The 14,804-nt window shown below is 39.3% G+C and overlaps 1 protein-coding gene across 2 annotated transcripts in view; it reads left to right on the top strand.

Annotated features, from left to right (window-relative positions):
- Positions 1–14,804, top strand: part of sema4ba (sema domain, immunoglobulin domain (Ig), transmembrane domain (TM) and short cytoplasmic domain, (semaphorin) 4Ba) — a 175,312-nt gene that overhangs the window by 139,462 nt on the left and 21,046 nt on the right. For both annotated transcript variants that reach the window (XM_057836051.1, XM_057836052.1), the window contains exons 5-11: positions 270–332; positions 420–518; positions 619–730; positions 851–967; positions 5,464–5,621; positions 7,294–7,475; positions 7,682–7,832. In XM_057836051.1, coding sequence (XP_057692034.1) covers positions 270–332; positions 420–518; positions 619–730; positions 851–967; positions 5,464–5,621; positions 7,294–7,475; positions 7,682–7,832 — 882 coding nt within the window. The remainder of the gene's footprint in view (positions 1–269; positions 333–419; positions 519–618; positions 731–850; positions 968–5,463; positions 5,622–7,293; positions 7,476–7,681; positions 7,833–14,804) is intronic.

Genomic DNA, 14,804 nt, shown 5'->3' with positions numbered 1-14,804 from the left:
CTAAAACGATCGGATCGGGAGCAAAAAAACATGATTGGATCAACCCTAGTCCTATTATAAATGTTATTGGATTTATCGGGATGACGTCATAATTCCTATTATCGGACCGATAATTATCGGACCAATAATTATCGTGCACCAGTAATTTTAGATACAATATACACCTACAGAGTTTCGTCTCTGTCAAAATGGATTGGACGCGTCTTTCCGTCAATGGCAGCCAATAACTTAAGATTTGGTACTTTTCCATGACTGACCTGTCTTTCTAGCTCACGTGGAAAACTCCGGACAAAAAGCGAGGCGAGTGCAGTTTCAAAGGAAAAGACTTGCAAGTTAGTTGCTGAACACAAACTCAATTGACAATAACCCTGAGAACCACTGTTTTTTCTAAGATTTCTTGCTTTTTGGGATTTTTCTAGACGGATTGTTTCAACTACATCAAGATCTTGCTGCCAGTGAACAGCACTCATCTATATGTGTGTGGAACGTATGCCTTCAGCCCCATCTGTGCTTATATTGTAAGTGTCGAGCAGGTTCTGCTGTGAATTGATCCCAAGACAGACAAAATAAGCAACAACTCTTTGGCTTAACCTTGTCATGTTTTTGTGTGGTTTCTAGAACACTGCCAACTTCTCCCTAGTCAGACATAACTCCGGTGAGATTATAACCGAGGACGGACGAAGCCGTTGCCCCTTCAACCCAGAGTATAAGTCCACCGCTATCATGGCTAGTAAGGGAAATGGCGTTTTTTCTTGTTTTTGAAAGGATTCATTTAAAAACTCCCGCTGAGATTTGTCAAGCCGCAATACAGATGTGATTTGGTTGCACTGTCTGTTATGTTGTGCTGCAGATGGAGAGCTGTATGCTGGCACAGTCAGCAATTTCCAGGGAAATGAGCCCATCATTTACAAGAGTCTTAGCCAAGGAACCACTCTCAAAACGGAGAACTCTCTCAATTGGCTTCAAGGTGTGATTTCCATTTATTCAACTTATTATACTGTCTTTTTTTTACAGAAAAATACTGTAAACTGTTCTATTTCTAACTGTCTTTTGTCGGGAAGGAACAGATAATTGTCAGTGCCATTTATTACCTCCGCCAGTAGGTGACACCTGCAGAAGCAGAGGTTATGTTTTCGGTTCCGCATGTCTGTCTGAAAGTTTTGGTCCAAAATAACTGAAGAACGAAAAAAAAGGATGATTATCAAACTTATTTACTGTGGTGAACAAAAACGATCCAATAATGAATGAACACAAAATACCTCACCGAAAAAGCAGGAGTGTGACGGCCCCTGGCCGTTTAATAGTTAATTTTCTGAGGTTGTTCCAGTCAGCTGATCGTCGCCTCCACCAGCTGGCTGCTTCCCCTCCCACTATGACGAAAGCTGATCGACGCAGGACAGACCGTCGCCGCCGCTGATTGGCCACGGGAAAAGGCGCCAAGCTTCTTAAACCTGCCGCTGTCAACGCTCTAGGAGGTCGCATTTGACAGCATTCTGCCGCGGTCCTCCTCGCCAGCTCTTTGCTCGCCATTCACGCTCGTTCGCATTTGATCGCTAGTCTGATACACTCCCGCTTTTTCGGTGAGGTCTTTTGTTTTTGTTCTTTATTGGATCGTTTTTGTTCACCACTGTAAATAAGAGCACTGAAGCAAGTAAGGATAAGTTGCCATTTCTAGTCAACCCGTTTTCTCCTTTTTTGTATAGAGTAGGAAGTTAGGTTAGAAGCTGTCTTTTCTTTGTTCCTTTTACATGATCACGGTTTAGTTAGTAGGTTGGGTTTAAGTGTAGTTCCTTTTGTTTGTTGTTTTGGCCTGGGCTTACCCTGAAGTCACGCTTCGTCGGCATTCTATATACAGTGGTACCTCTACATACGATCGCTTCGACACACGAACTTTTCGACATCCGACGTAAAATTTGACTCGCCATTTGTTTCTACATCCGACGACATGCTCGAAATACGACGACAATGGCAGCACCGCAGACGAATGCACGGCGGATTTTCTTGTGTGACAAATCAACACTGGTTTCAGAAAAGGTTGGTACAGGTGGTGAAACAACGAAAAAGTTGATGCTTACCTTCTAAATGAAGATGCAAATGACAGAAAAATATGAGCGTAGGGTGGGCATCCGTGAAATGGCTCAACAATACATTTCCACGGTCCTCCTCCGACCATCGTTCGCCAGTCTTTAAAAGTTAAGCTGACAATTCTTATTGTGGTAACATCTCCAGAGAAATCGCCAACTTCGCCACGTTTTTATCATTTATTTCACAACTTATTCAAAACAAAAACAACTTCTGTCTGCCGCAATTGACGGTGTTCTCAAGAAAACTTTCAAAGTGAAAGTGAAACTCAAGCTCACCGGTCTGTCTCTGGCACGTCAGCCCCGCGGTGCGTTCAGGGTCAGCAAAAAACGTCCGCCACATTAGAACCCGATTCGTTACATTAATACAGGAATTATAATTATTATTATTATTATTATTCCGATTTTGATTTATAATTTATTTGTTTTGCTATGTGTAATTGCCATTTGTAATAGTACCAGCAGTATTTTTTAAGGATTTAGTGAAGGTTTTTGGACTGTGGAACGAATTAATGGAATTATAATGTATTCCTATGGGAAAATCCTGCTCGACATACGACCATTTTGACTTACAAACAAGGTCCTGGAACGGATTAACTTCGTATGTAGAGGTACCACTGTATATTCATTGCGAGTTTGATTGTTGTGTAAATAAATTTGTGTCCACTCGTACATTTGTGTGGCTTGTTTTATGTTACGCCCTTTGCGAGCCGACCGTTGGCACGTAACAGGGAGTGTAACAAAATAGCGATCAAATGCACAGGTGAATGAATGGCGAGCAAACAGCTGGCAAAGAGGTACGCGGCACGTATGCTGTCAAATAGGAACTCTGAGTGTTGACTGTAAAATGACGAGCAGTCAGATGACTTTTAACTTTTTCTGTTAACGCTGCATTTATTTGGTTAACAAGACACAGGCACAATACAACTCACATGCCCGAATGCGAGCTCAAACTACCTTATATCGGCTTAGCTGCCGTAAAGCAAGTGTCGTTATTGCCGCAAATGTAAACAAAGCGCTGCATAATGGATACATGACAGACAGCGGCTAGTCTTTGAAGTTGGCACCCTTCCTCGGGTGGCCCATCAGTGGTGGCGACGTCGTCTGCCCGTCCGGCGTCAATCAGAGTAAGTCACGTTAGGAGGGGAGGCAGCCAGCTGGCGGACGCGACGATCAGCTGACTGGCAGTCTCAAAAAAGATAACAATTAAACGCCCAGGGCCGTCGCACCACTCAGTAGTGCAGTGAGCAGCGTGGGTAACGGTTAAATGTAAACATGGAAGAAAATCAGGTTGGCCCTCTGGGTGGGGAATTCAAATGAAAAAAGAATATAGATGGAACAACTCTCAGAAAATGTAAATAAGTTTGGTTTGCCTCAGCAAATGGCTAGAGGATGAGTAGGGAAGAGGGCCACATTTATGTATACATTACACACACTTTGCACACATTATAAATAACACCGTTTTTGTTACTGTTCTAAGGTTCTGTTGTGTGTTTTTGCAGAGAAAAAGAAAATGTCTTCAACAGAAAGGATTTTAATGCCATCTTATGGATTTATTGTTATAATCAACAAATACAGTACTTATGTACAGTATGTTGAATGTATATATCCGTCTTCTGTCGTATCTTTCCATTCCAAAAATAATTTACAGAAAAATATGGCATATTTTAGAGATGGTTTGAATTGCGATTAATTACGATTAATCAATTTTTAAGCTGTGATTAACTCAATTAAAAATGTTAATCGTTTGACAGCCCTAATAACTAGGGTTGTTCCGATCATGTTTTTTTGCTCCCGATCCGATCTCGATCGTTTTAGTTTGAGTATCTGCCGATCCTGATATTTACCGATCCGATTGCTTTTTTTTTTTTTATGCTCCCGATTCAATTCCAATCATTCCCGATAATTTTTTCCCGATCATATACATTTTGGCAATGCATTAAGAAAAAAATGAATAAAACTCGGACGAATATATACTGTACATTCAACATACAGTACATAAGTACTGTATTTGTTTATTATGACAATAAATCCTCAAGATGGCATTTACATTATTAACATTCTTTCTGTGAGAGGGATCCACGGATAGAAAGACTTGTAATTCTTAAAGGATAAATGTGACTTTGTATATTGTGACGAAATATTGCCATCTAGTGTATTTGTTGAGCTTTCAGTAAATGATACTGTAGCTATTTAACCTCTGCCCAAATGCATGATGGGAAGTGCAACCATGACTGTGCGTAGTGGTACCAATTGAGATATCTTCTCTGCGTTGGGAAATAACATAGGGTGTTAAGAAAAAGATCAACTACTACCTTTCTTCCCCACATTGCTTCCCACAATATTTCTAATAGTTGAGAGAGTGATTGGAAGGTTTTAGCCAATTAAAAAAAGGCTTCAAAGGCTGCCAAAATTCTCTCTACTCATTTTACATTACGTTTTAGCTCTATGTATACGTAAAACGGTGCCATTCTAGACTGAACACGACAGTGCGTGAGTGGGTAGTGCAGCGCATGCGTTAAATGCGTTAAATATTTTAATGTTATTACCGCCGTTAACGCGATAAATTTGGTAGCCCTACTTTAAGCCAAAACTGAGGAGACTCTGGATGAGTGTAAGGCATTTTGTCTGTAACGTTAAATACAATTAGAAAACAATTTTAATTAGAAAAAAAAAAAAAAAAAAAAAAAAATATATATATATATATATATATATATATATATATATATATATTTAAAAAGGCATGTCCGATATTTTTTTGCCGATTCCGATACTTTAAAAATGACGTGATCCCGATCGATCGAGACCTCCCTACTAATAACCCTTACTTTTCGAGGCTGTGGTCATAAAATTAATGAGAAACTTGAAACTGATCAGTGTTGCAACTGTTCAATTTTGCACATCAGATAGTTTTTTTTTTTTTTTTAAAGAAAAAGTCTTAGGCAATGTTATTATTTTTTTTCTTTATTATTTTGTTTTTCAAAATATCTACATTTCAGAATATTGTATTTTCTATTTTTGAGCAGAATTCTTGCTTTGCATAGCCTAATGTTCCTATTGTTGAAAGCACAAAAGTGTGTAATAAACAACTAGCACATTTATATTTTGCATTTTGTTTTCTTACTGTACTGAAAATGAACCGAACCTTGTGTACCGTTACACCTCTACTTGACTGCCTCCTGGTGGTCAGAGGAATTATCAATCAGAATAATCATAATTCATTAAACCTTTCTATATTCCTGCTAAATGGTAAAGAACATATTTCAGATAGGATTCTTACTTTAATGACCAAGTCCAGACAAACAATGCAGCTGTAGGTGAAAGTATATAATTGTCACCTTTCTGAATACCGTACTTCACCCCTTTTTGTTGTTCCTTTCAGATCCGGCATTCGTCGGCTCCGCCTACATCCAAGAGAGCCTGCCTGAGGGCAACCCGGTGGGCGACGACGATAAGATTTACTTCTTCTTCAGCGAGGCGGGCAAGGAGTTTGATTTCTTTGACAACACAGTGGTGTCGCGTATCGCTCGCGTGTGCAAGGTGAGTTACGCTTGAAGGCAATCAGGCAAAAAAAGGGGCTTTTGGGGGGATCTCCTTGAGAGCTATCTTATCGCACAGGCTGTATTTAGGATGATTACAGGTGCTCAAACTATACATCATACAGTGAAAATACACTGTTTGCTGTAGGTATGTGGGTTTGACAGCTAAATTGTGATGAAGGATACAAATGGGTGGAGGCAGTTTACTGGATTTGACGTTTATGGTTGTCCATGGTAGCAAATCAGTCATAAAGTAATATGCACATATTAGACTTTAAATTTATTGATTTAAACATTAATAAAGACAAACACAAAATACAATAAACAAATTACATACATTATATATGCAGTCAAACATTACAGTATCTTTGTTATCAAATTATAACTTGTTGTATACTAAGTAATGTATTGACAGGAATTAATTTAAAAACAAAGTCTTCCCTTTCACATTGTTAATCCATTTCAGAGACTCGCAATAACAAGCAATCTCAATTTAACCATACGAATATGAAATTTGCTGACCATTATAAAAAGACCAAGGATTTAGTTGATTTTTATTTCTTCATATTCAACATATGTGATATTATTTTTATTGTTGATTATAACCGTATGACCAGTTTGTTCATGATATATTTCTTAAAATTTCCCCCAAATTTGACACCTTTATTACAAAATGTCTTTTAGCACATCACTAAACAAAAATATCATAAAAACTGAACCAAGTGCTAAATCATGTACAGTGAATTCTGACATCTAGTGGAGAAGCATATTATTGCTATGCCTGTACCATACTTCGCTGAATAATTGAACAAAGATACGTTATCTGTTCGCGATAAATCATTTTCAGGCCCATTTAGTAAAATGGGCTGTGAACTGAACTGATGTCACTTTAACAAACACTCAGAAAAAAAGAGGTTTTGAGCAGTTTAGCGCCTCAACAATGTGAAATAAAGTAAAACAACCATTTTGACTTGAGCTCCAAACTATATTTTCAAGTGGGAGAACTTGCACAATTAGTGGTTGACTAAATACTTATTTGCCCCACTGTACATGAAACCATAAAGTTTGTAGTCTTTTGCCCAAAAGACGGCGCTGTCGCGTCCACGATCAAAGATTTTCTATGCTAATTTTTGGAGTTTCCAATTAATTTTCAGCCCAAAATGGAAGCCTACAGTGATCAAACTCCTCTACGACTCTCCCAGAAACAAAGTACAACTGTGTAAAATTTTGTCAAACTCCGCCCAGCCTGGAGTCCAGTATAAATTACCGGTAATAAGAAACAACTAACATTATCTTCCATTTTTTTATTTAAATAAAAACAAAGGGGAAAAAACTAAATATTCTCAAAATTTTTGGACTAAGGAAATTTTAGATACATTTTATTTCTGGCCAGCAGTTTGACACCCCTGATTTAGAGCAAATGGCACACCTATGGTAGAGGAAATGACACTTTAACCACTGGGAGTTTTGTTCCACAAATCCTGAGAGATTACAAGCATTATATGTTATTTTCCCTTGACTTCTTGACAAGACAGTTAAACCATTTCCTATGTGGGGTCGCTCTTATTTTATCATTTGATTCATATTTTCAAAACAGTTTGTGTGTCATAAAAAAAAAATAATAATAAAGATAAAAAACATACACTAAATCTTTTTGAAACTTTTTGTTGCAGGGAGACCTAGGAGGAGAGAGGGTCTTGCAGAAAAAGTGGACCACCTTCCTCAAAGCGCAACTGTTGTGCTCGTTGCCTGATGACGGTTTCCCCTTTAACATCATACAGGATATGTTTGTGTTAACTCCCAGCCCTCAGGACTGGAAGAAAACCGTATTTTACGGAGTCTTCACCTCTCAGTGGTAAGCGTGTTAAAATCACAAGTTGAAGAAATTTACGGGTGCAGCCACGTGGGCCTTATTGTTACAATGATTGAAACGATAAATATCGCAATACAATTGTGTCTTGAGATATTTATGATTCGATGTATGGGTTTTTCAAGAAGATGATTCTTTTGTTATGATATTAGTGATGAGTGATTCATATGGCTTGTTGGTGTCATTAACAGGTACAACGGCGCCTCGGGAACATCTGCTGTGTGTTCTTTCACCATGGAGCAGGTGGAAAAGGCTTTCAGCGGACGGTACCGTGAGGTCAATAGAGAAACCCAACAGTGGTACACATACAACCATCACGTCCCAGAACCGCGGCCTGGAGCGGTGAGTCCCTCTGCTGGATAACTGGTGTACAGCATACCTGCAGTGATGCCATTTTATGAAAGAATGGAAATACAGTGAACCCTCGCTACTTCACGGCTCAACTTTCACACCTACAGTGCATCGCAGATTTTAAAAAATATTATAAGATAAAATTTGTAAAGACAAAGACCCGCATTTTTTCTGCTGGACAAAAAAGAAAAAAATATTATAAGATAAAATTTGTAAAAACAAAGACCCACATTTTTTCTGCCGGGCAAAAAAGAAAAAAAAAATCTGTGCTGATTTTTACTCTACTCAAATACCAGAACAAAGTGCAATTTTTGGTCGGGGATATTTCATGCTTCTATTGGTTATTTTTAATGTTAATGTGTTTTTATTGAGAAATGAGCACTTTACGTTATCCTTTTTGAAGTTGCATTTGGTCAGCCATTTCCAACGAGCTAAAAATAGTGAAGAGGGCGTGCCAAACCTCATGATTTAATTTCGATGTGTAAAGTTTCATCCAATCATCTCCCAGAAGTGGCGATAGCAACATGTCCTTCAGCAGCATGCTGAGGTCTGAAGGGGTTAAAATTATATTGACTAATATTCACCTCGGTTTTTCATTATCGGTTTTGGGCCAATATGCATGTTGCCTTCAAAGTGAATGTAGAAGCCTTCTGCCCCTTACAAGGGCTGGTCACAGCTTTGCGCAGCAGTTATGCTTATTGACCCTTAGATTTTTTTCCAAACTAAGATGCTTAAAATGCCAATTTTCACTTTTTCACCTGAGCAATGCTGGGCCATCCATACACTGCTCGATAAATCCATCAAGCATACTTTTTTTTTTTTTTTAATTATAGGGAAACTCTGACTTTGAGGTTTCTTACAGTGAAGCAATTAAGTATTTGAACACCCTGCTATTTTGCAAGTTCTCCCATTTAGAAATCATGGAGGGGTCTGAAATTTTCTTCGTAGGTGCATGTCCACTGTGAGAGAGAGATCATCTAAAAAGAAAAATCCAGAAATCACAATATATGATTTTTTTACCACTTATTGGTGTGATACAGCTCCAAATAAGTATTTGAACACATTAGAAAACGAATGTTAACATTTGGTACAGTAGCAGTAATACAGTAATTACAGAGGTCAAACGTTTCCTGTAGTTTTTCACCAGGTTTGCACACACTGCAGGAGGGATATTGGCCCACCCATCAGTCAGGTTTCTGGGCTGTCGCTGAGAAACACAGCGTTTTAGCTCCCTCCAAAAGTTTCTATTGGGTTGAGTTCTGGCCCATGCTACAACTTTGTCGTGCTTCATATGGAGCCACTCCTTGGTTTTCCTCGCTGTGTGCTTCGGGTCATTGTCATGTTGAAAGACCCAGGCACGACCCATGTTCAATGCTCTGACTGAAGGAAGGAGGTTGTTCCCCAAAATCTCACAATAGAGGGCCCTAGTCACCCTCTCTTTAATACATTTCACTCGTCCTGTCCCATGCACAGAAAAACATCCCCAAAGCATGATGCTACAACCCCCATGCTTCACAGTAGGGATGGTGTTCTACTCATCATTCTTCTTCCTTCAAACACAGTTAGTGGAATTATGACCAAAAAGTTCTATTTTACTCTCATCTGACCAAAAAAACCTGCTCCCATGACTCCTCTGCATGGGCCTTGACATGTGCTGGTTTAAGTAGGGGACATGCATGATCTCAAAGCATGACGTCTTAGTGCAGTGGTGTCCAAACTATTCTACATACAGTGCCTTGCAAAAGTATTCGGCCCCCTTGAACCTTGCAACCTTTCGCCACATTTCAGGCTTCAAACATAAAGATATAAAATTTTATTTTTTTGTCAATAATCAACAACAAGTGGGACACAATCGTGAAGTGGAAAAAAATTTATTGGATAATTTAAACTTTTTTAACAAATAAAAAACTGAAAAGTGGGGCGTGCAATATTATTCGGCCCCCTTGCGTTAATACTTTGTAGCGCCACCTTTTGCTCCATTTACAGCTGCAAGTCGCTTGGAGTATGTTTCTATCAGTTTTGCACATCGAGAGACTGACATTCTTGCCCATTCTTCCTTGCAAAACAGCTCGAGCTCAGTGAGGTTGGATGGAGAGTGTTTGTGAACAGCAGTCTTCAGCTCTTTCCACAGATTCTCGATTGGATTCAGGTCTGGACTTTGACTTGGCCATTCTAACACCTGGATACGTTTATTTTTGAACCATTCCATTGTAGATTTGGCTTTATGTTTTGGATCATTGTCCTGTTGGAAGATAAATCTCCGTCCCAGTCTCAGGTCTTGTGCGGATACCAACAGGTTTTCTTCCAGAATGTTCCTGTATTTGGCTGCATCCATCTTCCCGTCAATGTTAACCATCTTCCCTGTCCCTGCTGAAGAAAAGCAGGCCCAAACCATGATGCTGCCACCACCATGTTTGACAGTGGAGATGGTGTGTTCAGGGTGATGAGCTGTGTTGCTTTTACGCCAAACATATCGTTTTGCATTGTGGCCAAAAAGTTCAATTTTGGTTTCATCTGACCAGAGCACCTTCTTCCACATGTTTGGTGTGTCTCCCAGGTGGCTTGTGGCAAACTTTAAACCAGACTTTTTCTGGATATCTTTGAGAAATGGCTTTCTTCTTGCCACTCTTCCATAAAGGCCAGATTTGTGCAGTGTACGACTGATTGTTGTCCTATGGACAGACTCTCCCACCTCAGCTGTAGATCTCTGCAGTTCATCCAGAGTGATCATGGGCCTCTTGGCTGCATCTCTGATCAGTTTTCTCCTTGTTTGAGAAGAAAGTTTGAAAGGACGGCCGGGTCTTGGTAGATTTGCAGTGGTCTGATGCTCCTTCCATTTCAATATGATGGCTTGCACAGTGCTCCTTGAGATGTTTAAAGCTTGGGAAATCTTTTTGTATCCAAATCCGGCTTTAAACTTCTCCACAACCGTATCTCGGACCTGCCTGGTGTGTTCCTTGGTTTTCATAATGCTCTCTGCACTTTAAACAGAACCCTGAGACTATCACAGAGCAGGGGCATTTATACGGAGAATTGATTACACACAGTTGGATTCTATTTATCATCATCGGTCATTTAGGACAACATTGGATCATTCAGAGATCCTCACTGAACCTCTGGAGTGAGTTTGCTGCACTGAAAGTAAAGGGGCCGAATAATATTGCACGCCCCACTTTTCAGTTTTTTATTTGTTAAAAAAGTTTAAATTATCCAATAAATGTTGTTCCACTTCACGATTGTGTCCCACTTGTTGTTGATTCTTGACAAAAAAATTAAATTTCATATCTTTATGTTTGAAGCTTGAAATGTGGCGAAAGGTTGCAAGATTCAAGGGGGCCGAATACTATTGCAAGGCACTGTAGGGCTGCAGTGGGTGGTGGATTTCATTCCTACTAAACAAGACAACATCTTTTCAACAATCTGGTGTCTCACAAGTAGGCATGTGCCGGTATGAGATTTTGACGGTACGATAACCGTGGGCAAAAATACCGTGGTATCACGGTATTGCAATTATAGCTCTAAAATGTGTTATTTTGAGATGTATGGGTTTAAAAGAAATCCATTGAAGAGGATTTCTTTTAATTTTTCAGAACATAGTTGCAAAGTGGAACATGAATATATTGTTTAAATAAATTGTCAAAATATATATATATATATATATTTTTTTTTTTTTAAATAAAATTAGAATAAATATAACTCATAGACTATACCCACAGCCACAGCTCAAGTTGCTCAAGATTAGAGCAAGAACAAAATCATTTCTATAAAAAAGTAAAAACAGTTCTGAATAAAAAAAATTTTTTAAATTCTACTGCATGACTTTTTTTTGAGGGTGGAAAAGCTCAAGTTTCGCCATTTTCAGCCACTGTGTCAGCTCTAGTCTACATAATGTCATGCCTATGTGTTAAAAAACATAAAGAATTCATAAGTTAATAAGTTAGTTAAAAATGTATAAGTTAGTTTAAAGTGTAAATATTGTTGTGGAAAGGTTTCATCTAAATAAACAAACAAACAAAAAACATTGGGAGTGAGACCTCTCCTTGATCCAGTGAACGTGGATTTGTGCTTAGGGCAAGAGCATCTCTCGCAGTTAGCGATCTTTCATGCTATCCCCTTTTCCCCTTCATTCAAGCGAATCAAGCTTGTTTTCTCACTCTGCGGCTGTAACACTCGACGAAGTTGCTCTCCCAGCTAAGCCTAGGCTAACATTCATCTTTGTAAGCTTTTAGTTTGTTTGTATATTAAATTTGAAAGGAAAATGTGTGTTTTGTTTTTGGCAAACTTCTTCATGGTGCTAATCTGTTGAAGCTACTCACACATGGAAAAATACAATTGTACAACGTTTTAAATGTATTCATTTTGTATATTCCACTTACCACGATTTGAGAGCGCAATAAATTGAAGGAAAGTACGCCTTATGGTTGGAGTATTTGTTTTTGGGTTCACTGGCTGTCTAGCCGATAGCGTCACTTTCACACACAGCAACAAACGGGAGGGGGTGAGCGCTGACGCGCCAAGCCACTTCTGGCTGCATTTTTAACACATGAAAAATAGTGAATACCGTACTACGGTCTGACGGAAGATTTTAGTGGTTTTGAAACCGCGACGTTTTCACACCACGGTCAGCCTTGAAACCGGTAACCGGCACATGCCTACTCGCAAGTGTAATCAATTGATTGCAGTCAGGTGCTGCTTGTTTTAGCATAAACTTAATTGGTTAAACTGTCTGTGCTCGATTGCTAAGAACAAAAACCAGGACCCACAACGGCCCTTGAGGACAGGTTTGGACACCCATGTCTTAGTGTATTACCAACAGTAACCTTGAAAACTGTGGTCCCAGCTCTTTTCAGATCATTGACCAACTCCTGTCATGTAGTTCTGGGCTGATTCTTCACCTTTCTGAGGATCATTGATACCGCACGAGGTGATATCTTACATGGGGCTCCACTCTGATTAAGATTGACAGTCATGTTTAGCCTCTTCTATTTTCTAATGATTACTCCAGCAGTGGACCTTTTTTTACCAGGCTGCTTGGCAATTGCTCCGTAGCCCTTTCCAGCCTTGTGGGGGTGAACAATTTTGTCTCTGGTGTCTTTGGACAACTCTTTGGTCTTGACCATGTTACAAGTTTGAGTCTTACTGATTGTATGGGGTGAACAGGTGGAGTGGAGGTGGGCTTTTAATAGGCAGACTAACATGTTTTTCAGGGTCAGAATTCTAGCTGATAGACAGGTATTCAAATACTTATGTATCACATAAATAAATAGTTTTTAAAAATCATGCATTGGGATTTCTGGATTTTTCTTTTTAGATTCTCTCTCTCACAGTGGACATGCACGTACGATGAAAATTTCAGACTTCTCCATGATTTCTAAGTGGGATAACTTGCAAAATAGAAGGGTGTTCAAATACTAATGTTCTTCACTGTATGTGTCGATTTAACCTTAGCCCCAACAAATCCAGCACAATTAGTATTACCCGGCAACCCTGGGCCATACTGCTAGCACACATATAAATAGTAAAATCTGAGGAACTTGTAATTTTGCTGTGAAAGATGATACTGTATTATTAAACAAAATAAAGGAATAATTACATGTATTTTTAAATTTGCTGTTCAATATCTGTAATACCTGTGTACCAGAGTACAGCACTCACTCTCAGTTATTGTGATTACTTACGTCATAGCGTGGTTTTTAGCAACAAATAGACCCGCCTTTGGCAAAATTCCCACGAGAATTAGGCATCAGGTTGCATGGGAATGTTAGCGTCTACTATGATAACACTTTAGCAGCAAACTTGGTCTGTCACTCCCCATTTCTTTCTTTCTTAACCCATTATCATGCAAATTAAATCAGTTTTACTTCCTGTAAGGAGCTCAAAGAGGTGAGGAACAGAAAAGAGAGGTGTGGCACACCTACACTTCCTTACCCATGTTATGGCTGTGTATAATTTTTCCAAATATGTCCGACACGACTTTCGAGTTTGTCTTTTGGAGTCAACAAAACTGCTCATACAACTATCAAATTAGGTCAAATTTCTCCAAAACAAGGCTTCCGCTTTGGAGGCCGGAATCAAAAGTCTTCGCCTTCTGTTTTCGCCATCACCATGTAAAGGCAAGGCCATCCCGCAACACAATTGTTGCGTCTTGGTGTCGCAGCATCACCATGTAAATGGCATATTAGAGACACTTTGACAGTTTTCACATACAGTGGGGCAAATAAGTATTTAGTCAACCACTAATTGTGCAAGTTCTCCCACTTGAAAATATTAGAGAGGCCAGTAATTGTCAACATGGGTAAACCTCAACCATAAGAGACAGAATGTGGGAAAAAAAAACAGAAAATCACATTGTTTGATTTTTAAAGAATTTATTTGCAAATCATGGTGGAAAATAAGTATTTGGTCAATACTAAAAGTTAATCTCAATACTTTGTTATGTACCCTTTGTTGGCAATAACGGAGGCCAAACGTTTTCTGTAACTCTTCACAAGCTTTTTACACATCGTTGCTGGTATTTTAGCCCATTCTTCCATGCAGATCTCCTATAGAGAAGTGATGTTTTGGGGCCGTCGTTGGGCAACACGGACTTTCAACTCTCTCCACAGATTTTCTATGGGGTTAAGATCTGGAGACTGGCTAAGCCACTCCAGGACCTTGAAATGCTTATGACGAAGCCACTCCTTTGTTGCCCTGGCTGAGTGTTTGGTATCATTGTCATGCTGAAAGACCCAGCAACGTCTCATCTTCAATGCCCTTGCTGATGGAAGGAGATTTTCACTCAAAATCTCTTGATACATGGCCCATTCATTCTTTCCTTTACAAAGATCAGTCGCCCTGGTCCTTTTACAAAAAAAAAAAAAAAAAAACGCCCCAAAGCATGATGTTTCCACCCCCATGCTTCACAGTGGGTATGGTGTTCTTCGAATGCAAGTCAGTATTCTTTCTCCTCCGAACACGAGAACC

Source organism: Corythoichthys intestinalis, chromosome 5, assembly GCF_030265065.1.
Source record: "Corythoichthys intestinalis isolate RoL2023-P3 chromosome 5, ASM3026506v1, whole genome shotgun sequence".
Lineage (NCBI taxonomy): Eukaryota > Metazoa > Chordata > Actinopteri > Syngnathiformes > Syngnathidae > Corythoichthys > Corythoichthys intestinalis.
Note: the sequence above shows the minus strand (reverse complement) of the source record. Positions and strands in the feature narration are given on the sequence as shown.